Source organism: Colletotrichum destructivum, chromosome 2 (genome assembly GCF_034447905.1).
Source record: "Colletotrichum destructivum chromosome 2, complete sequence".
Lineage (NCBI taxonomy): Eukaryota > Fungi > Ascomycota > Sordariomycetes > Glomerellales > Glomerellaceae > Colletotrichum > Colletotrichum destructivum.
Window position 1 is genome coordinate 5002850 of NC_085897.1, and position 21194 is coordinate 5024043.

The 21194-nt window shown below is 52.7% G+C and overlaps 7 protein-coding genes across 7 annotated transcripts; 4 read left to right on the forward strand and 3 right to left on the reverse strand.

Annotated features, from left to right (window-relative positions):
- Nucleotides 1-367: 367 nt before the first annotated feature.
- Nucleotides 368-2568, reverse strand: CDEST_03729 (uncharacterized protein; the record flags this gene model as incomplete). The annotated part of the gene is made up of 4 exons (XM_062919888.1): nucleotides 2264-2568; nucleotides 1876-2200; nucleotides 1188-1800; nucleotides 368-1119 (listed from the first exon to the last, which is right to left on the reverse strand). Exons 1-4 carry the CDS (start codon nucleotides 2446-2448, stop codon nucleotides 368-370), a joined length of 1875 nt encoding a protein of 624 aa, XP_062775939.1. The 5' UTR covers nucleotides 2449-2568.
- Nucleotides 2569-2929: 361 nt separating this feature from the next.
- Nucleotides 2930-5575, forward strand: CDEST_03730 (Putative AAA+ ATPase domain, ATPase, AAA-type, core; the record flags this gene model as incomplete). The annotated part of the gene is made up of 5 exons (XM_062919889.1): nucleotides 2930-4033; nucleotides 4096-4666; nucleotides 4735-4938; nucleotides 5021-5293; nucleotides 5367-5575. 5 exons carry the CDS (start codon nucleotides 2930-2932, stop codon nucleotides 5573-5575), a joined length of 2361 nt encoding a protein of 786 aa, XP_062775940.1.
- Nucleotides 5576-7322: 1747 nt separating this feature from the next.
- CDEST_03731 (uncharacterized protein) lies at nucleotides 7323-8028 on the forward strand (the record flags this gene model as incomplete). Its single annotated transcript, XM_062919890.1, has 3 exons — nucleotides 7323-7424; nucleotides 7484-7580; nucleotides 7643-8028. The coding sequence occupies 3 exons, from the start codon at nucleotides 7323-7325 to the stop codon at nucleotides 8026-8028; spliced, it is 585 nt and encodes a 194-aa protein (XP_062775941.1).
- Nucleotides 8029-10477: 2449 nt separating this feature from the next.
- Nucleotides 10478-11541, reverse strand: CDEST_03732 (uncharacterized protein). Its single transcript, XM_062919891.1, has one exon. The coding sequence runs from the start codon at nucleotides 11455-11457 to the stop codon at nucleotides 10672-10674; it is 786 nt and encodes a 261-aa protein (XP_062775942.1). The 5' UTR covers nucleotides 11458-11541; the 3' UTR covers nucleotides 10478-10671.
- A 1826-nt stretch (nucleotides 11542-13367) lies between these two features.
- Nucleotides 13368-14616, forward strand: CDEST_03733 (Putative S-adenosyl-L-methionine-dependent methyltransferase superfamily; the record flags this gene model as incomplete). The annotated part of the gene is made up of 2 exons (XM_062919892.1): nucleotides 13368-14122; nucleotides 14202-14616. 2 exons carry the CDS (start codon nucleotides 13368-13370, stop codon nucleotides 14614-14616), a joined length of 1170 nt encoding a protein of 389 aa, XP_062775943.1.
- Nucleotides 14617-16343: 1727 nt separating this feature from the next.
- Nucleotides 16344-17498, forward strand: CDEST_03734 (Putative Thioredoxin domain-containing protein). Its single transcript, XM_062919893.1, has 2 exons — nucleotides 16344-16472; nucleotides 16629-17498. Exons 1-2 carry the CDS (start codon nucleotides 16419-16421, stop codon nucleotides 17079-17081), a joined length of 507 nt encoding a protein of 168 aa, XP_062775944.1. The 5' UTR covers nucleotides 16344-16418; the 3' UTR covers nucleotides 17082-17498.
- Nucleotides 17499-17657: 159 nt separating this feature from the next.
- CDEST_03735 (Putative peptidase M12B, ADAM/reprolysin, Disintegrin domain, Disintegrin domain superfamily) lies at nucleotides 17658-20510 on the reverse strand. Its single transcript, XM_062919894.1, has 2 exons — nucleotides 20055-20510; nucleotides 17658-19957 (listed from the first exon to the last, which is right to left on the reverse strand). The coding sequence occupies exons 1-2, from the start codon at nucleotides 20116-20118 to the stop codon at nucleotides 17709-17711; spliced, it is 2313 nt and encodes a 770-aa protein (XP_062775945.1). The 5' UTR covers nucleotides 20119-20510; the 3' UTR covers nucleotides 17658-17708.
- Between the last annotated feature and the right edge of the window lie 684 nt (nucleotides 20511-21194).

Below are 21194 nucleotides of genomic sequence, written 5' to 3' on the forward strand. Positions count from 1 at the left end.
CGGCCCATGCCGCACTGGCCATCGGATTGTCGGCATCGTGGATTCCGTGGTGGGCCTGACCCGGGGTCGCCCGTGGCCGCGATATCCAGCAAGGCCTCATACGGGCCCAGCCCGTTACATTATGTCAGCTATACTTATCGACCTAGGCGCCATTAGCTAAGGGCCCCTGTTAGTGGATCGGTACAGAGTCAGGGGTTTAAACTTACCCCCAATACCATAGTACTGCAGAGACTTCCGCCAGAGTTTACCCCATCAACGTATAGGTAAGAGAGCTATGTTTACTACTCGGTTGCTTGTGACATGGACCAAAAGGTGTGTACCTCGAAAACATGAAGTAAAAGGGAGCATCTGTAGCTCTAGTATAGCATCACCCACGGCCCCCGAGGTTCTCTCTATCCAACGGAATGCCACGCCCAGGTGGCTGCCTGCTTCTCATGTACACAGTCTCCGACCGTGAGAGCTCATCTCTCAGGACCACCGACCTTCCGCTGGTTGAGAGTAACACTTTTAGCTTCCCTCCTCGCAATACCCTGAGAAGCTCGGGTAGACAGCCATCAGTGCTTCTATCGTTGAGCCAATGAAGCCCGTCTACGATGCAGAACACCGAGCCGGGCATGGTGTCCACGAGGTCGGCTAGCACAGAGAGAGCCGTGTTCCAACTGCGGATTGTACCGTCGAGAGAACGGAAACGCTCTGTCGAGAGGTCCGACGACGATTCGAATGCCGGCGGCAACAGCTCCATCAACTGCCTTATGAGGGAGTATGCCAGGGTGACCAGCGGTTGCGCTTCCCTGCTACCGTTTCCGTCGCGCAGCCTCTCGTCTCGACGAAGCTCACAGAAATAGGAGACTACGGGTGTCTTTAACTGGTCTGCCAAACCGACGATCCGAGCAGCCATCATGGTAACCGGGTTGTCAAAGTCGTCGCACTGCATGGGATTACCCTCGAGCCACAACAGGTTGGGCGGCGGAGCCTTTGCCCAATCACTGATTTGGCTGACAGTCTCCGCATCCACCATGACGGGGTTAAACGCATCATAAGGTAAACGGACCCTATCTCTGTCAAAGTAGTCTTCCAGAAACCTAGAGTTCAAGGTGACTTCTTCGGAAGTGTGTTGAACTGGACATGGGGCAAAAAGTTAGCCATCATACTTTAGAGGAAGGCCCCCGACATAGTGATTCCAATACCTTTGGCTTTTGGCTGTTCAGCTGCGAAGGCTGTGATTGTGTGCAGTCCATTGTGCCCCCAACCTTGAGGCCCACGGGCGGTCTCCAGCCAACTCAGAGCCTTGTCTTCCAGCAGATCAACTATGGTCTCGGCAAGCTGCTGGCGTTTCTCAAAGCTCCAGCTACTCGAGCTGCGCTCCTGCTCCCGCCTCATAGCCTCGGCATGATGTATCATCTCCGCTTGATGTCGTCTCTCGCCCTCGAGCCCGATGCGCACGTCTCTCGCGAGATCCTCCAGAGCCAAACGCGTAGACCGCGCCTCGGCCCGTGAGCTCTGCGCGGCCAGATACCGAATCCGGTCCGAGATACCACTGATCTTCTCCATGTCGTTTTCGATGACGCTGGGCAGGTCTTCCTTGAACGAGTCGAGGAGCCTCTGACGCCTCCTCTTCATCATCCAGTCCATCACGCTCGTCAGGAAGAGGAAGATGTGGGCGTACAGGTCGGCGATGAGTTTTTGCATGTCTTCCGTCTGAAAGAGCTCCTGGTCGGTGGCACAGTCGTTTACGTGCTCGCCGATCGTGCAGAGCGCGTTGGAGAGGTCTTCCACTACTTTCTCATGGTTGGCGCTGGCCTAGAGTCGATCGCGGCGTTAGTCCGGCACCCCCACGGGCGTCGGGAAGGGTCGAGGAGCTGGTCAACAACGTACGTGGATAATCACGTTCAGAACCCCGGTGAAGATCGAGATGTACTCGTTCCCGGACGGTAGCACGGCCATCATCATCTTGTGTGAGTTGAGCGTGCCGCAAAATCTGTGGAAGAACTTCTTGGCCTTGCTGAACCGGCCATGTTGCCGTTGTGACGACTCCCACGCCGTCTGCACCGCCTGGACAGTCTCTTTGACGCTTTTAACCGTCGGTTGCGAAGTTGTCAGATCTAACTGCTCTGCGTTTGGACAAGACTCGCGAAAAAGCAACCACTTCTCGCGCAGGGCTCCAGTTTCCACATCGAGAGCGGCGGTCAAGAAGCCGTCGCTGAAGAACCAGTTGATTCAGTCATTGATCCTCAAGAGAAATGAGATTAGTTCGGCGACTGACTTGCCATGACTTGGAGTACGAGACTCGAAGAATCGTCGCCAAGGATCGATTGCCGTCTCTCTATCTTCTTGGCCTTCTGCCACGATGCATGCCAACGTATGTGCGTCGCTGCCGGGTGGATTCCGATCCTCTGCCTCAAAGCTGTAGACGCGTACGAGAAGCCTCGAATCTCCGGTGGCGCTCATTGTGTTACTCTCGATGGAGGTATAAGACTTATGACCAAATCTCGAAGGGGTTCTATGCCTCGACGCAGAAACAGACCCTAGCTTTGTTCTTTGTTTGCGTCCAAGTATGGCATCGTTCACAAAGCTGACTGGCGATACTGTCAAGGCGGGGGGGAACAACACCCTAGCTGGTTAGAACCTTATCGTCTTACGGCCGATGTCACGCGGATGTAGTCGTGTCAAAAACATCCTGGGCAGTGTTGCTTTTTATTCGCTGGCTGACAAGATATTCCCATCACCACATCGCTAGCTGCATACGATCCCGCGCGATTTTGCCCTCCTTGTAGGCAGCCGCAGAAGCCCGATGATAATCGTGTCTTTTCCCTATTGGTGGCCCTACAGGGGAAATTTGAGGGAGCAATAGCGCCTTTTGATTGCCAAAGCTTGGTCTCAATTCACTTGTCTTCCTGAAAACCCCCATATCAACATCACATCGGCAAGAATGGCAGTGCAAACGAAGGTTAATACGATGCTCGAGACCTCTACCGGTGCTCCCGAGGAGACGGCCACTGCTGCTACGGACGCGCAGAATGAAACCACCAGCATTACATCTCCTGATGTGACGAATTACGAAGAGCAAGAAGAAACGCAGAGAGTGGCTGCCGCTCGTGGCAACGATGTCGACCATTTTACAGAAACCAAAAGGGCCTGGATAGGGTACCGCTTGGAGTATCGCAATCGCTGGACTGGAGACTTGATCTCGGAGAGAACGTACGAAAAAGGCAACGAACCATTGGAGCAGGAGACGGGCGGGCCGATATTCGAGATGATCACGTCGTACAAAGTCTCAACGCACTTACTGGACCCAGCCGCTTCGATGCCCATCACCTCACAGGCGTTGCCGACTCGCCACATCCGTATTTACTCAATAGCCATCATCAATGCCTTGCAGTCAGTGGTAAGATATTACCCCGGCCAGGATTTTTCTGGAGAGTCCGTCGTCGTCCAGAAGCCGTATCCGGTCTTGGTCCATTACTACGAAGAGCTGCAGCAATTCCGCCGGAACTGCTTGGAGAAGGCCCCGCACGATCTCTGCGACCGGGAGAGAGATGCCGCGGAGCATCTCGAGATTCTCCTCGCCTTCCTGGACGAGGAGGTCATGTGGGAAGTGAAGCAGGAGCAGGAGCGCAACCGGAGGGGGTTCGCGACGTTCGAATGGCGATGGGTGGCATACAAACCGGGCATCACCGTCTTGGACAAGACCGACACGGGCGAGTGGCAGGCGTCCGTGGTCCACTCCATATCAGGAGGCGTGTTCGAGAACCCACCCAAAGACTGGGAGGTCAAGCTGTGGTGCATGGACTATGACGGCGAGAACATCGAACGCATCTGGTCGAGTCCGGTGACGTGGTCCAAGTTCGACGGCGAACGCAGCGATTCCAAGACCGGCCGCGAGACCAAGTTCTTCGACCCTACCCTCGACGAGTCATACCTTGACGACGACGTGGTAGTCAAGCTGGTTGAGACTGGCAAGAAGTTCTGCTCCATGGTTCAGAAACAATGCTTCCACCACAAAGGCAAAGCAGCTTGCTTCCCCTTCAACGAGGTGAGTCTTTCTTTTCACGTACGACTTTTCAAAAGGTGGATGATTGACGCAGTTGCTCCAAGATTGAAGGATTGGCGATGGTCGATCTCGATAGCTACTACATCATGTGTCCAGATGGTATCCCGCCGACTGTCGGGACCGACGATTTGCGAAACTGGTCGACAGAATGTACTTGCGAGATTTGCCAGACTCGAAAACAGCGCCTCGACCGGAAGATTGCCCCTTTGTTCAGCACATTCGGCCATAAGGATATAGAGACTGGGTTGACCGACCACGAATCCCTCCTATTGCCCTCAACCGTTGTGACTTACGTGTTCAGGACGCGGACATGGGGTATTTGGACCATCAACTTGCTGGAGGAGGCCTTTAACGCTGACATTTCTTCTCAAGAATACGTCCACGTCAAGAATCTCCACCCGCCCCAGTTCGACGATGACATGATCAGCCACCTGGTGATGAGCGAGCAGCGCCTCAAGACGCTCAAAGCGTTGTCCAAGAGCTATGCCAGGGTCAACAAGCACGGAGAGGGAATGGAGAACTTGAAATGGAGCGCAGACTTCGTCCGGGGGAAAGGAAATGGCTTGATTTTTCTTTTACACGGCAAGCCAGGGGTTGGAAAAACCTGCACAGCTGGTAAGTACAACAGCCTGTCGAATGTGGTTGTTCGTTCTGCGGGTAAGAGGGAAAATAACGTTGATTAGAGTGCATCGCCGAGTTCACCCGTCGTCCTCTGATGATATTGACAAGCAGCGACATCGGGACGGACCCTAAGCAGGTCGAGCACAATCTTACCTCTAACTTCAAAAGGGCGATGAGCTGGGGCGCTGTGCTACTGATCGATGAAGCAGATGTCTTCATGGAGAGGCGGACCACCTCAGATCTCACGCGCAACAGTTTAGTTGCTGGTAAGGGAGATCACCCCGGTCAACCACATTCGACCGCCTGGTAAAGGAAGCAAAATGGCTGACTTCACGCCCAATGGTGAAGGGTTTCTGCGTGCTCTCGAGTTCTACGACGGGATTCTGTTCCTTACAACAAACCGGGTTGGGTCGTTCGACGACGCCTTCATCTCCCGCATCCACGTGCAGCTCTATTACCCCGACTTCACGGACGATGAGCGGCAACGCGTGTGGCAAAACTTCATCGATAAGCTCAGCCGCGAGAGGGGAGACACCATGCGCATGACCATTGATGCCAAGGAGTACATTGCTTCGACCAGAAAGCAAGGGATCAACTGGAATGGCAGAGAGATCCGGAACGGTGCGTATTTCAATTGTCCTCACGCCGGTGTTGTGGAGTGTTGTCGTACGCCTTGATATTGATCAGCCTGCAGCGTTCCAAACAGCCGTGGCACTCGCCGAATATGACGCGGAGAAGGACAGCGAAGGGAAGATCATGGTGACGGACAACCACCTCCGGGCCGTGGTCGAGCTGTCGAAAGATTTCAAGGGATACCTGACCGACCTCCATCGGCGAGATGAAGAGAGAAGGGCCGAGGATAGATACGAGAGGTTGGCCACTTATCAAGGAGATAAGCCGTGAGGCGGCCTGTTGTAGATTTGCGAAGAACAACGCCATCCAAGCGATTGTGTGGGTAATATGGGCTGTAAACAGACAGATTCACCAGAGAGTTCTTAAGGGTTTTTTTTTCAACGACCAGGTAACCAACAGCTGCTGAAGAAAGCTAACATAGGAATACCCAAACTTGAATCAAAGCCCATAGAGGTGCGCTGTCAGACCGTATGTTCATGTACAATACTCACTCTGTGCTGAATCTCCTCTCTTTCAACTTCTGTACGTCGCGGGTCAGATAAGGGGGCAGGGTGAAACTTTCAACCCCCTACTATGTTTCTGGCAATAAGACACATGCCTAACAAAAGGCTATACACGAAGGGCAAAGGGGCCCTTTGATTCACGGCCTGCGTCCGCCGCCGCTGGCTGGGCAGGGATTCTGTTCATGCGAATGTCGCCTTGGCCGATTTTTGCGGCCGCGGGACCCGAAGTCGGGGCTGCCGCGCTGTTTTTGCAGGCCACTGCTAGACATGCTCCAGCATTTGGAGCAGATGTTCCGGAATAGAGGTTGATTGTGATAGACGGGCTGCGGCATAAACTTGGTCCCTCACTTCCTAACTTTTCTGGAGCAAACGATAAGGACAGCGTCTGAAATTTCGGCGTTCCCGTGGGACTAGGAGGGAAGATGGGTAGCCATGTCGTAATGGAAGCACTGGGAGGACAAGTAGATAATACAATTTGTCGTTGCCAGGGGTAGAGTGTGACACGGTACAGGTACTATGGACGGTGGTCACGAGCAGCGACTGGGGTACATATCCCCTCACACGCAACAAGGCGTAACTACATTATTGATCCATTTTCACTCCGCAATACTTCTAGACACTACCTGTACATCTAGCCACTGAGTTTAACACGGTCTTATTGCAGTAAAGGTCCCAAACACTGCAAAGGCCTTAGTAGACTTTACAGATAGTGCGAAATCCCGCGAAAGTAAAAGATCCTTACCAGGTATCTTCTACCCACCCCAATCTTCACACGCCCACTGCCAGTACTTCTGGCAGCCTGCTGGCCTGATAGTCAACTTCTCGATGTACTGTAATTCTATAAGTCATAAGGCTATATGCGGGGATAGACACAATAGGGACTTTTTACTCACCCCTACAACCTTGTACAGAAGGGACATTACCTAGATCCTATTGGTGGTACCTAGGCTCATACTAGCTGCTTCCCTGCTCTTGGCGAAAAATGGCGCCAACTCGTACTTCGTACTCGTATTTGTGGGGATACAGAGGGACGGACAAGGACGCTTTTGAGTCCAATAGCCGAAACTTGTCATTCTATTATAAGGTTCCCCCCTTCAGACGGTAACACCGCTGTGAACTCTAAGACCTTATTTTATAAACCGACGAGTCAAACATTGCATTCGGTACAACTTAAATCCAATCATAAAACTCAATTTTAAACCCCGAAAAGCTGTGTTTCTAATCTTGATTACTACGCTAAAAGAATCCTTTCGACTAGGTAGCTATACTGCTTAGAGTATCAACCCATACTAATTTCGAAGTCACCGCCTGTCTAGTCTAGCAATTATCTAGTAACTAGAAGTACCAATGTTTCTACTACCACTTCGGCCTGTACCTGCAATAGTTTGCTCATTATTACCTGGTCAAATTGCTTATTTAAGCATGAGCTCCTGGTTTATATAAAGTCACAGTAGACCCTTCTGGTGTACAAAGGGTATGATCTTCATCTTACAACTCACCACAGCATCAAAGCAATGCCTTGGAGCATCTCTCGTCTCTCTTTACTTCTGGCCTTGGTCTATCTATGTGCCAACGGCCAGGGTCGCGAAGTCATCGGCTACCGTGTAACTTCAAAGGTGGGTAATCTTCGTTACAGCATTCGCCCTTTCATCATTATTAACGTACAAACTTGCAGGGGGAGGCTGAAGCCATAAACGAACGCAATATTCCCTCCAGGAGTGACTTATATGATAGTGAGACGGGAAACCAAATAGGTAACGGTGTTCATTTAGGTGAGACCCTTCCAGACAAATCGCCCAGCTTATACGTCATTGAAAACTTACCAGCCACATAGTCTCCAAGCCGGGCGGCTGGATGGAAATACCTTTCAGACCGAATTGGCATTGTGTTTTCAAGGCAGACAAAGAAAAGCTTCGGGCAGCTACTAAACTCTGGATTCCATCTGACCAATGGTGGTCAAAGGACACGAATATTCGGCAATACGTCAAGCGATTCGGAGATCCAGATAAGACGCTGCGCTTTTCGTACATTGATAAATGGAAGAAAGGAAAGACTTTACAGATGGTCATTCCCACCAAGATGGTAAACAAGAACACTCTGGACATCTTCGCTAAATGCTTCCCGTCAAGGGCGGAGCTGGTGGCATATGAAAGCCAAAAGGTCTCGTGGTTAAGCTGGGATATTATTGGAATCCCTTCAAAACCTCGAGTAACTGTTTAAAACACGTAAATAAATCTAAGTGTACGTTAGTAGTAGTAGTAAGATAACGAACTTTAGTAGACCTCAAGATGCAGAATGTCAAGGAACATCATTCTTAAGTCGGAAACAATTCTACTGTGTTTACTTTTAAGAGTTGAAAACTGGGAAGAATTAAACGCACACTTCCTCGAACGACACCTAGATCTCCGATCGAAATATTATCGCGTGTACAGCCATAAAAGAGCCCAGTGCGAATATCCAGACGAATGAAACGCATGGTTTCGCCTTGTGGCGAGCATGGCCGCGAAGTATGGAGCGGTGGATGGAAATAGTCAGTCTGATGGTAAGCCGGTGGGATTATCCGACTGTTTACCATTATCGAATCCTGTCGGCGTCCGAGGCATCGTGATTGTGGAGTTATTGTTAACTTATTATGTCAATAACAGTTCAGGTATGGAGAAACAAGCGAAACAATATCTGATGTGTTCTTGCTATTTCAGTTCTCCTGGAGTTTTTAGTTTATGACGAAGTCACTGATAGGGCTGGCTCTTCAAGATGGTTTAGACAAGACGAGTGGCCCAACCACCATTGGATGAGTCAAACAATGACGACGACATCATCTCGGAAAGTTGAGCCATACCGAAGTTTAAAAACAAGACAGATCTTAATTGGGCTCATAGCGGCTTGTGTATTAGGTGGAATTTGTCTATCTTGACCAATGACTAGAGACATCATGTTCAACCATTCCTAGCTTAACTCGCATGTTAAGAGCTCGTCACACGTTGCGCTTCATCAACTTAGTCCCGGAGCATAATGCCTCCATGGCTCATTATGAGTCCCTCGGGGGGGGGGGGGGGAACCCATTATTCTTAGTTTTGGCGATGCCTAGGCTGTTATGTTTTTAAAGCTTTGGTGCACAAGCATAATGGGCTAGTCGTCGCCTCACTCGGCTCATCCGTGCCAGGGCGTTAATTAAAGCAATGCTAACGGTCAGGCTAGCGAAACAAATTGCTTAGGCAATGGTAACAGACTTTGTTATAGCCATGGCAGCTGCCAAGTCTACATGAGGCTGTTGTGACGGCAACGACGGAAGATGGGAAAAGAGAATAGTTGTTGCAAGTTTTGATTTGCACAACTCACAAAGGGTGGTTGAACTCTTGATAAGGAAATTTAGGCTGTCATGGGGAGGCTACATATTCAACTAAATACGATGGTGAGGTAACCTTTCGTCGCCGACCAAAACGCAACCAGCTGCTCAGCTACTGTTTGTAAGAACAGTTCAACGGGATACTAGTCACATTTTTCAAGCTGATATGTCAACATACCCAAAGCCAATACCGTGGGTCAAGCTGCAGTCTTGTAGCTGTCGGGCTTTCGGATGGGAGGCTGGCACTATCTGCCAAAACTGAGCCAATGCTTTGGTATTCTGTCAAGTCCAGCGAACGCAACTATGGGGTAGGAGGTTTTCCACGCGAAGCAACAGTTCGACAGCTGTGAGCAGCCAATTTTGGATTTTTAGACGTCAACTCGAGCCACACGGGATACTACTGCCTTACTAGTCATTCAACCAGGAATCAAGGTCGGATAATATTAAACAATATTGATGTTGAATGCGCTCTAGCGTATTCGAATACGTGGGGGTAATCAACGATTCTATTCGTTCGTGATGATCTTCCTAAGATCTAACTACAGGCGTGAAGATTCTGGCCACGTAATCGTACGAGACCAGGTTCATTACATGAGGAATCGGGTGTAAGCGTTCAGGCGTAAAACCAGACCAATATCACTGATATACTCATTGACCTGTTGCGTGCGGCCATGCCAATGCTGTTCCAACAAGGAGAGACAATGGAGCGAACTTTGTCCACGAACCCGGCCCACAGGCAGATGGATGTTCATGAGTCGGACGAGCTGCAAGCAACGCGCTGACGACTATCTTTTTGTCACTTGTACTTGCGCTTCTCTTACCGAAAGAAACCTCAGATCTTCGCTCCTGGCCCGGCTCGACAATGAGACCGTTAAGCTTCTACTCTATGTGCTAAAGTAACCACAGCGAGATAGACACCTGTACCGACCACTTCGATCCAGACACGTCTCAGAAGGCTCTTGTGACATCACAACAAACAAGTGTATATTTGTCCTGATACTCAATGGAAAGAATATCTACTGCATAGGCAGCATAAGCGTTTGATCGCACGCATATGGATGCTCGGACCGCTAAAATTCACGAAGATCCTCAAGTTTTCTGCTCTTTATCTTTTCTAGGCAAATTGCTCGCTTCACCCGTGAGTTCCAAACTTACGCTGGCAATTTCTCAGGGCCCTGAGAATATTGGGCCTCACTTTGGTCGCAGATGAGATAAGTCCTTGTCGTGGTCCAGAGTCATTTCGGCCATCTCTGTACAACGCCTGCTCGTCTAGCATCTCTTCGCGATGATTTCGTAATTTGTAAGTCTTAATGATTACTCTAAGATAATAATAATCTATTACTTTACTAAAATCTTACTATTTTATCAAGCGTATTTCTAATGCCTATAGAGCAACTTTATAAAAATCTCTAAGCAATGTGTAGATCACCAACCTAGCTTCACCCTGACCTTACCCTTACCCTAGCCTTATCTGGATTATTATAGAAGGTAAAAAAAAGCGGCGAGGCCTACCTAGCTTAACCTGCTTGAGGATGACGGCCTGAAGAAGCTCCGAATGTTGGTTTCATGGCACCATCCGCTCCCCTTGGTGTGCCTCGCGGAAACCTGTATCTTGCACCAGCAGCAAAATCACCGTCAATCAGCTTTCCACGCAGAGATCCATCGTACAACGGAATCTGGCCCTCATACTCCCGGACTGGACACACCCTTCCCATGGACCTCGAACCGAGGTCTTCAAAAAGCTGTCCCAATGCACATGCACGCGCTCTCATGAAACCCATATACGGGCCGCCGCCGCGATATGGCACGGTATCTGGATCCTCAGAGTCCACGACGATGACCCATGGCTCCGGGTCGAGATTGGGGCTGCGGCCCCGAACGGGCTCGGGTGCGTTGAGGAGAGAGGCTAATGAGGGATCGTCGATGACTATGAAGACGTCACGGCGCACATCAGACGGCCAGTCTTCATTACCATCATCGTCCAACGGCCTCTTATGGTGAAGGAACTCACCCAGCCAACCGGTGAAAGCATTGCGAATAGAGGCGTAGTCGATTCCGTTTAGGGCGCTTCGATCCGCAATGACGGGTAGGGCAAGTGTGCTAGGGTGTATCTCGGCAGCATCGTCACCCGCCTTGACATATCGATGAAGATTTTCCAGTGCGGCTGTCCAGCTTTCTTTGTCGACGTCCGCCGTGTACGCGGTGCGCACCACGAAGAATCCCCATTCATGGGTGAGGTTCTCAGCTAGACCTTGAAATTGGGATGACAGACTACTGAGATCTGGACTCTGTGGTTGGTTCATTGTGTATATGAGTCTGTGTTTGGCCGAACCGGTAGATGGCAAGCTCAGCAGGATACAGGTAGTGCAGTTGAAGTTGAAGCTGAGGATGTGAAGCAGAGAAAAGAGCGCGGGGTTCGTCTTATTGTCCACTGGTGCCTAAAGTCCATGCCTTCATATCGCTTATCCGCTGGGGGCTTCACATACCCTGGTCCTATGTACCCACTTGACATTCAGCTACTAGGTACATTCGGCCGTCGTAGAGTGCTGTTATGATATCGGTCTTCAGTCACATTTCCTCCTCACCCTACTAGCTAAGTCCATGCTGCGTACTCCAAATCGTTTTCTTCATCGCTGCATAGGCTAAGTCGCTCCTTTTTCTTTCTTTTTTATTCTTATATTTTTATACCAAACAAGAAGCAGACAGAAAACAAGAAAGAAAAACGCAGTTGACATTCAGCCTGGAAGACCTCTTCTTTGCGGGCGGTGTGGAAAGCCACGGGGTGTCGGAGACACGTGTGCAAGAGTTCTAGGGGAGTTCGGGGTGTTGAAATGTCGGTAAGGACAATGAGCGAGCGTGCTGAGGATTAGCTGCAAAGAGTGAGGGAGGAATTTGACAGCATGAAAAGTGAGAGATCAAATGGAACCGTCAGCCAGGGCGACAGCACCTGGTGAGGCCAGCCTGCTGCTTGAATTAACAGATCTTTTTTTTCCATGAGCTACACCTGCAATCGGGAATGGGCCACAGATGATGTATTGTGAAATGACATGTAGAATATATCGGTCCGATACAACTACGCCGTCGTTGATCTTGTGGCTATTCAGTCAAAACAGCTAGCGGCGGTCTCAGTTGCAATCAGAAGCATTTGCAGGGAAACCCTTCTAGAAAGATGCTCGCCCCCACAAGTATCTACTCATGAGAACCAAGTAAATAAAATGGGCGGGACCGGATTCCGTGTACCAATCACGCGTCATATCTGATGTAGATACTCAAGCACCTGTCATAGCAGTTGGCTGTCAGGGGTCGGAACCAAAAGACGCCGAACTGCTTCCAAGACTACATACCTTACTCGTAGGTTACGTGAATGTTAGCATTACTGAGCACACCACATGAGTCGAAAACCTCTCAGTGTCAGGTGAGATCTCTTCACCACCTTCAAATCTAAATCAGGAGGGCCACCACCCTCCAAGGATGAACTGGGAGGTGGCACTTGCGAACTCGCTTTTAGAAACAAAAGGTGTATAGAAGCATGCCAAAGCGAGCCTGGTGTTAGAAGCAAAACAAGGAGAGACTGCGACACTTCATCCGCCCTGCCATTTACACCAACTGGACATGTTCCAGAATCGATCCGGCCGAGACTTACTTTCGGGGGCGGATATTCCTTTGCATCCTAGTGTGAACTTTCTCAACCTCCCACACAATAGAGTCGAGCTCGTCCTCTACATCAAACCGCTCAAAGCATTCATTCAAGTGCAGTCGGAATGCCTTGAGACGCTCGACATTTGTGATGGTAACGGAAATAGATCGGATTCACAGCCTGACTTGGTTCATTCTAAAAAGATGAGATCATTTTCTAACGTGGCATCTGGTAAGCGTGATGATCCTCGAGTGGCAAGACCCAACGATGAGGTGATACGTGAAGGTCAAAGCTGAAGGCAAAGTTGGAAGCTGAAGTGAAGGCTAAAGCTGAAATGAAGCTTAACACCTGAAATGAAGGCTAAAAAAGGTGAAGAGAAGGCTAACGCCTGATGTGGAGGTTGAAACTTGGGGTGAAACTGGATCAAGAGAAGGAATTCCAACCGAAATTCTCGACGGATTGCATGTTTTGAACGGGAAAAATCATCTCTGTTCTTTGTTAATTGTTTGATAAAATCCTACCCGTGGTCCCTCAAGCCATCAATCTTACTACACACCACACGCCCACGAACTCAAGATGTCCACCTCTTCTCTTCCAGATCACATCGCAGACCCTCTCAAGGAGGCCGTATCGACGCTGGCCCCCGTTGGGATGGAGTTTGCCCGAGGCCCTTCTTTCTGGTCGTCCGCGGCATCATCGTACGCCTCCGGCGAGACCTCAGAGAACGTCTCCAACGAGAGCAGCAATGGCTCTCGAGAGTTATCGCCCATCAGCACCCCCGGAGAACCAGCCGCCAACTCGGTCTTGCTCTTGCAGCGAGAGTCCCATGACAATGCCGACAGCCCCTATTGCCTCCCCGCCGACAACGAGGAGAGGATCCGGCTTGACAAGCAGCACAACTTCATCCGCGACCACATCTGCAACGGCCGCCTGGTCATGGACGAGTCTCTCCGGCTCGAGGACGGTGCGCTCGTCCTCGATCTCGGTACCGGGTCCGGTGCTTGGGCGTCCGATTTGGCGCGTATCTTGCCCGCCGGCGTCGGCATCCAAGGCTTCGATATCAGCAACCGCCTGTTCCCGCAGAACACGCCCAGCGTGAAGTACGACATCGGCAATGTGCTCGAACTGCCGGCACACCTCGACTCTCGAGTCACCCTTGCGCACCAGCGCCTCCTGATTTACGCACTTCGCCGACATGAATGGAGCCGTGCTATTGCCTCCATCAAAAACACTCTCATCCCCGGCCAGGGCATCGTCCAGCTCACCGAGGTCCTCACACCTGCAAACAACCCTGGTGCCGCGCAAGAGAAGTTTCAAGTTCTGCTCTCCTCGTAAGTTCTTGATACCCACAGGCCATGGATGGCCTAGTCCTTGTGGAAAGCCCCTCATGCTCACCAGCCCCTCTGGCAGCATTGGTCAAAAGCGTCAGCTTCTCCTCGACTGCGGCGAGCACCTCCCGGCTCTCCTCTCCGAGGCTGGCTTTGTCGATATCACCAAGAGAACTGTAAAGGTTCGCCTCGGCAGCGCGGGCGGACTGAAAGGCGTGGAAGCGGCCGCATGCCGAAGCGGTGCTTTCCGCGGCATGCGCGACAGCGTCCTGCTCGACGGCGGCTACGGCGTCGTCAACGGCCCCGAAGAGTTTGACAAGCTTGTCAACCAGGTGATGGCCGAATGGGAAACCAACGTATGCTACGCCTTCTACTACACGATAACGGCTCGCCGTCCAGCTCTGAGCCCCGCTGCGCCGTCGCCATCTTCGCTAAGCATGCCGGAAACATTCGGTCTCGCAGCGAAGAATCATAGCATGCATCTTCCGCTTTACTGATACTTTTCAGAACAATGAATGCATCGCCGCGACCTGGCAGAGTTCTCAAAGCAGATTCGGCATGCCTGTGCCGGGATCAAACGTTAAACCATCATAGACCTTGACTGCCCTCCCTGCTGGAGCCTGGCCGACCAAGGACACATCCAAAATCTGCCAATGGTCCCGAAATCGTCAGCCAGGGGGTGTATAGCGATAAAACTACCAATGAACACTGTGCAGAAAGCTTGCGGGCGACGCTTTTCTGGAACAGGATACAGCATCTGCGATGTACATACCACTGTCGCCTCAGAGTTGCGTGCAACTTTCACTTCGTCTCAAGAAAAAAGATGGGCCTCCGGCACTCGGGGTTCTCTTTTTGTAAACAGTTGTTTTAAAACAAAAGGAAGTCAAACAATCGAAGCCGATGAGACTAGAGGAAAGAGGGTGGAGGGGAATAGGACATGATCGGTAGGATCAGTAAGCAAACGTAGACACGTGAATAGTACGGCAGAGTTTTTAAGCGTCACGTTTGAGAAACACGGGTGAAAGCAAGGCGAGACCACTACTTATGTGATGTCGACGGCCGGGTTTCATGGGGTAGTCCGCAAGGGGGGCCACAGCCATGACCTCCACGTGGCGGGTGCGAAGGTTGTTCCCGAGGAGAGCCTCAACTCTAACAGTGACCTCACGGCTCATCATTTCCGAAGCGGTGCGGATTGAGCAAAGAAAGGATTGCTCTGATCATATTCACCAAGGTTCGTTCAGTGTAAGGTTGCTGTTGCGAGGCCCTGGATCGGCACCAGGCCTCCAAAGTTTTGTGTTTGACGAGACCATACCGTCGATCTGAGACGACGTTGGTCGCATCCCAAGATTGGGGAAAAGACTCCTTTCTCAGGAAATCTGGACGGGTATCATTTTTTTTTCCCCGACACCGAGAGCCTGGACCGACACCCCGACTGTGGTCTCTCGCCCCTCTCTCTCTCCGCTTCCGCCGCAAGCGGTGATAGCATATTCCCTTCACCCGCATGTTCCATAGAACCCAATGTCTGACGGCTGACGTATGAGGGCCATCTCGACGACAGAGGTAATTGAATGACGAACATACCTGTCACGTCAAGAAAGCAAAGGCTGAGGTGCTCTTTCAAACAGGTCGGGAGAGGGGCAGACAGTTCGCACCAGATCTGACCAATTGATGCTTGGGGCCTTTTGAAGTTCAACTCGTTCGGGCCCTCCATTTGATCTGGAAACCGCCCACTGTCTTTGAAGTCAGTCTAGTAGATGACATGAATGCTACCGTTGAAAGCTCAGAGAAGACCGCTGAGCATACATCATAGCCTCCCCGACAGTCCCGACATGATTGCAGGCCGCGGCTAAAGATCAGAGCTGTCAAAAGCCACAGGTAGTCAGGGAAGTTCGATCTAGAGACAAATGGCGTCTATCGAAAACTCTCTGAGGGAATCGTAGGGCAACTCAGTTCACCTTGATGTCCCTTCAGCACACCGTCAAATTGTTTATTACACGGTTAAACTTGTACCAGAGGTGCATTGTATTGGCTGCTCCACTTTGGCAAGTTTATGCCATCATCATTGGCCGGACATCACCTGACTCTCACCTCACACCTCCTCACTGCTCTCTTCCTCCTCCAAAGCGTTACGTAATCATCAGCTTACCTCCTTTTTAACGCATAACCGGGGGGCAAGTGTTTAACCCCGTTTCTGACGGGCTCCCATCCCATTACGCAATTTCAACCTAATGCTTCACATATACTCACTCCATCTCTAATCACTATTCACAACCATTTATCCGGTAGCAAGATCTCCAAGATGGAATGGTCCACTATTCTCCTTATAGCTTTTGCTGTGTTCATGATCGGGCGCGTAAGTAACGTAATGCCCGCTTGGCCGTCAAGTCGTCCGATGTTATTTAATGCCTTGACGGCTCTGCCTGGCTTCAACTGATGCCACGCAGAGGACCGGGCGCGCCGCCGTCCCCCCTGCACCCTCCGGATATTCACTGACGACTCATGCATCTAGTCGCTGTTCGCAGACCGCTCGCCCATTCCCGAGACGTCGGGCAAGGTCTACAAGGTGTCCTCTGCTGCCGAGCTGGACTCCGTCTTGGCCTCCAACAGCCACGTGGTGGTCGACTTCTACGCGGACTGGTGCCCGCCCTGCCGCGCCATCGCGCCCGTCTTCTCCGAGCTGGCCGACAAGCACGCCGCCGAGGGCCGTCTGGCCTTTGCCAAGGTCAACGTCGACCACGTCAACAACGTCGCCGGGCGCTACAACGTCACCGCTATGCCGACCTTTGTCTTCTTCCGCGGCGGCAAGCCCCAGGGTGTCGAGGTCAAGGGCCTGACGCCCCGGCAGTCTGTCGTCTTCACTGGTGACGGGCTTGTCGACAGGCTGAGGGGCGCAGACAGGGCGGCTCTGCAGGCTGTGGTTCAGGCCTTGGCGGGTCCGGGGGAGGAGGCGAAGAAGGAGTAGCAAGGCACGCCTGGCCGGGAAGATGAGCCTGTACCCTCTGTTGGCTGCTGCAGTATCTGAAGAGTTACACGCTTTGCTCGCTAAGGATTCCTGAGTGTTTCGCAGCTCTGAAGACAAGGTACACAGAGCGAGAATCAGGAGTAAACTATGATTGTCGCATTACGCCTGATCAAAACGCGGGAAAAATCGGTTTTGGATTTGTCGCCTTGTGATTACCGCTCTTGCACAATCTGCAAACAACCCTGTTTTGATGAGAAATATGACGACTAGATGAGATGGTACAGCCAAATCCTATTCAACAAGTTGATAGAAGAGATTACCAGGCTTGATGAATCTTCGAATTCAGCTCACAGCTGCTTGGAACGATCAGTATCTTGGTGCTACAGCGGCTAGAATCGCGCTGCTCTTTTATGTCTCAGGAAAGGAGAAAGACTCGAACCAAGGAGGTTTGGGCTTCCAACCAGCTCAAGCTAACTAAATTAGCATCCATTGATCACCTGCCCGATTCAAGGTCAGGCTCGAAACTCAGAAAGGTTCACAAAGCTGGAAACAACACAAGCAGCGATCTAGGTAACCCGTGATATTTACTACTCGTTCTACTCTCTGTCTCATCTCAGCGTAAGATTTCTATGCATATCTTACTCTCCCCGGGGGCGGGTGAGGCGGATACTGGCCCGGATACGGGACGAGGTGATGCGGCGGCTGCGCCGGGTGCGCCATACCGGGCAGAGGCCCCGACCCCCTCTTCATCAACGTCTTCGCTCCCTTCTTCTTCCTGCAGGATGAAATCATGCAGGATATGATGATGAGAAGGATCAACCCGCCGACGCCGGCAGCGACACCGATGACCCAGTTCCGGTTCCTGTCGAACCAGTCCTGGGCACCTCCGCCACCACCATTCCCTCCTCCTCCTCCGCCGCCGCCGCCGCCGCCGCCTCCGCCTCCGAAGCCCGGTCTCTCACAGCTGCCGGCCAAGCACCTCCTTCCGCTGCCGCACGGCGTGCCGTCGAGGAAGTTCTGCATGGTCGTGGTCGTGGAGCAGCCCACACCGGTGACGTTGCAGGACAACTGGCAGCTGTTGCTGTCGCAGGCCTGCACCTCGGACTGCGTCTCGTTGTACGCGTTCGTACACTGCAGGTCGCGCGAGGTGCACCGCCCAGAGGCGCACGCCAGCCCCCCGCCGTCGCCGCAGGACTGGCCGTCCGGCTCGAAGGCGTTCGTGGGACACTGAGCCGACCTGCCGTCACAGGTCTCCTGGGGGTCGCAGGTGCCGGTGCTGCCGCGACACACGAACCCGCTGCTGGCGACGCGGCAGGAATCCGTGCAGCAGAGGTCGTTGGTTGGGTCGCAGTCGGCGTTCTCCCGGAGCTGGCACGTCGCCGGGTCGCAGCACGAGTCCGTCCGGCAGTTCTCCTCGCCGCCGCAGTCACACTCCTCGCTGCCCTCGACGATGCCGTTGCCGCACTCGCTCTCGTTGATGTCGGGCGCCTGGTCCGGGCTGACGAAGCAGCTGGTGTCGATGACGTCCCGCCCGATGCCCGTGCAGACGGCGCCGATGGAGCAGGGGGAGAAGTCCTGGATATTGCTCCCCGTCACCGGGTTCATGATGTAGCGGCCGCCGGCGTCGCAGGTCGACGTGCTGAGCGAACAGCAGTTGCCGGAACCCCGGGCGCTCGACCCCGATCCGCATTCCGACCGGGTGCAGTCGTGCGTGGCGCCGAAGTTGTGTCCGATCTCGTGGGCGATGATCTGCCACTCGGCGCGGGTCCGCACAACGACGTTGGTCGAGGCGAAGCTCTGGGCGTTCCCCCCGCCGCCGCGGCCGCCTTGGGACCTCACCCCACGGCTGCAGACACTGCTGAGCCAGGCGATTCCGACGGCCTGCCCGGTGTTGCAGGCGCTCAGCAGGGTCCAGATGGCGTTGCCGTCGTTGAACTGGCCCCTCCAGGCCGAGAAGGTGTTGAGCCGGGAGGACAGGTCGAAGCCGGAGGTGCAGGCGACGTTCCAGGGGGTCGACGAGGTCTCGCGTGCGGGGCACGAGGCGTCGCTGATGGTGAGGTTCTGGATGACCAGGCTGATGTTGAAGGTGTCCTCGTAGACCTGGGATGCGACGTTGATCTGGGTGATGATGTTGTCACGGGCGTCCTGGGGGGAGGAAAAGGATGATGTGTAGGTGCAGTCGGTCGCCACGCCGAGCAGGGCCACCCGCCGGGTCGAGAAGCATCCCTGGGTCGACCCTATCGTGTCGAATGGGTCGAACGGCAGCTGGCCGATCTGACGGGCAGAGATGTCGCTCATCACCGAGTTGTTGTAGTGGTCAGTGGCACATGAAGGTCCACCTACAGATCGCCCCAGCAGATTTGCCTGGGCGTAGTCGGGGACGATGTCGGAGTCTCTCCAGACTACCATATACGGCGAGTTCTTCTGCGGAACATCCGGATCTCCCGGCATCCTGGTTTGGCGGTAGGTTGAGTCGAGGGCGACGTGATACGACTCGCCGTGCAGCCGGAAAGCTCCTTCAAGCAAGTGACGGCCGTCTCGTCTCCGGTGAGCAAGTCGAGCCCACCCAGCATTAGCCCATCTTCCTTCGCGTTCCGATTTCAACCAGGCGGAGCCCTTGTAAACAACACTCGGCGCTTGCGGTGTCTGCCGGAGAGGTCGTGAGATTCCATCTTGCTGGACATGCTGGACTTCCAGGTTTCGAGAGAGGACATGGCGGTTTGGTGCGATCTGGAACCTGATCTCCCTGGCTTCATTGGAGAGGCTCAGGATGATGTCGTGAACGGCATCGGGGCTCGTCGCGTCGGGATTCGTCAACCACTCGATGTGCTTGACTGTGTCGACTCGGCGGACCGGATTCGAAGCAAAAGAATGGGCTAGCTGAACCGTCAGAAAAAAACAAAAAGGCTCAAATCAAGCCCTGCACCAAAACTTTAGGGCTTTTTGTCATGGGCACGCGGTTGGTTGGCTTACCTCGAGTGCGCGGCCCGAGAAGACCAAGCACGAATACCACGTAGAAAATGCGCCACACAACCATTTGGCGATCTGGCTCCCGAGAGTTCTAAGCTCTTTTTGAGGCCAAGAACTTCGAACTGAGAGGGATGAACGGGAACGAGCAGATGGGAAGCCTTGCTCTTATCACGGCCTACAGAGACATTGGTTTTTTTGTTGCCGCGCGGGACTCTTGAGACCACCCCAAGCCGCCATAATGCACTGTAAGCATGGCGTCTGCCAATACCGACGGCTGTGTTGTGCTGTGTGTGTGGGCACAATGGGGAAAAAAGAACGGTAGACCATGTCTTGGAGAATAACCATGTTCTGACTGCTGGATTCGCGGGCTTGGCGGTTGGTTTCTAAGCAGCTCAACTCGTCATATGGTGGCTCAGCAACGAGCAGCTGGTTTGATTCGCCCCGTGGGCAGAGAGAATCAAAGGCCCGAAAAAGTCCGGGGAGGGGGGAGGGAGTTGAGGATGGACGCCTGACTATCCGTACACAAGAGGGATGGATAGGAGGGATCCCATCTGCGCCCTCCAGCCCCTCCTGTCCACGCAAGATACCAAGACCGCCATGACAAATGATCATTGGGTCTAGAGTCTTGGTACTGAGCAGTGAGGGGCAGCGTCGGGCAATGGCATGCAAGGGTTTTGTGGCTCCCGCATCTGCCATGACGGATGGCGGCTTGGGGGGGAGGGCATGGCCGCGTGTATTTGCTCTGGTTCCGATCGGAAGAAAAAAGGTTCCTGACTGATGTGTGTGTGTGTTCTCGGGCGAGTTGACGATTTGCAAATGACCCCCCGCATTTTTATTTCCAGCTCCAGCATCCACTTGTCCGCAGAGCCCGGTCTTTTCTGTTCCTTTGATCAAGTAAGGCTGTGACCCAACAGGGACACTATCGGAATGTCCATTGAGAGTGATGATTGGATCAGAGAGCTACAGAGTATCTGTACTATGGATCGTACTCCCGGATCAGACATCGATCGACCGGCGCCCGCTGGTGTAAGCGTAATAGATGCCAGCCGTGTTGGAGGGAGAGCCGAACTTTGTCGTACATCTAGAAACCCACCCCCCTGTGAAAAATGGATATGGAATCCATGTCACCGAAACCTAAATCTG

What these genes read in the sequence shown, in the direction of transcription:
- CDEST_03732 (XM_062919891.1), bottom strand. Translation starts at nt 11,457, where the DNA reads ATGAACCAACCACAGAGTCCAGATCTCAGTAGTCTGTCATCCCAATTT.
- CDEST_03734 (XM_062919893.1), top strand. Translation starts at nt 16,419, where the DNA reads ATGGAATGGTCCACTATTCTCCTTATAGCTTTTGCTGTGTTCATGATC. An exon ending in CTGTGTTCATGATCGGGCGC is followed by an intron (nt 16,473 to 16,628) that starts GTAAGTAACGTA and finishes TCATGCATCTAG; the next exon opens with TCGCTGTTCGCAGACCGCTC.
- CDEST_03735 (XM_062919894.1), bottom strand. Translation starts at nt 20,118, where the DNA reads ATGGTTGTGTGGCGCATTTTCTACGTGGTATTCGTGCTTGGTCTTCTC. An exon ending in TCTCGGGCCGCGCACTCGAG is followed by an intron (nt 19,958 to 20,054) that starts GTAAGCCAACCA and finishes CGGTTCAGCTAG; the next exon opens with CCCATTCTTTTGCTTCGAAT.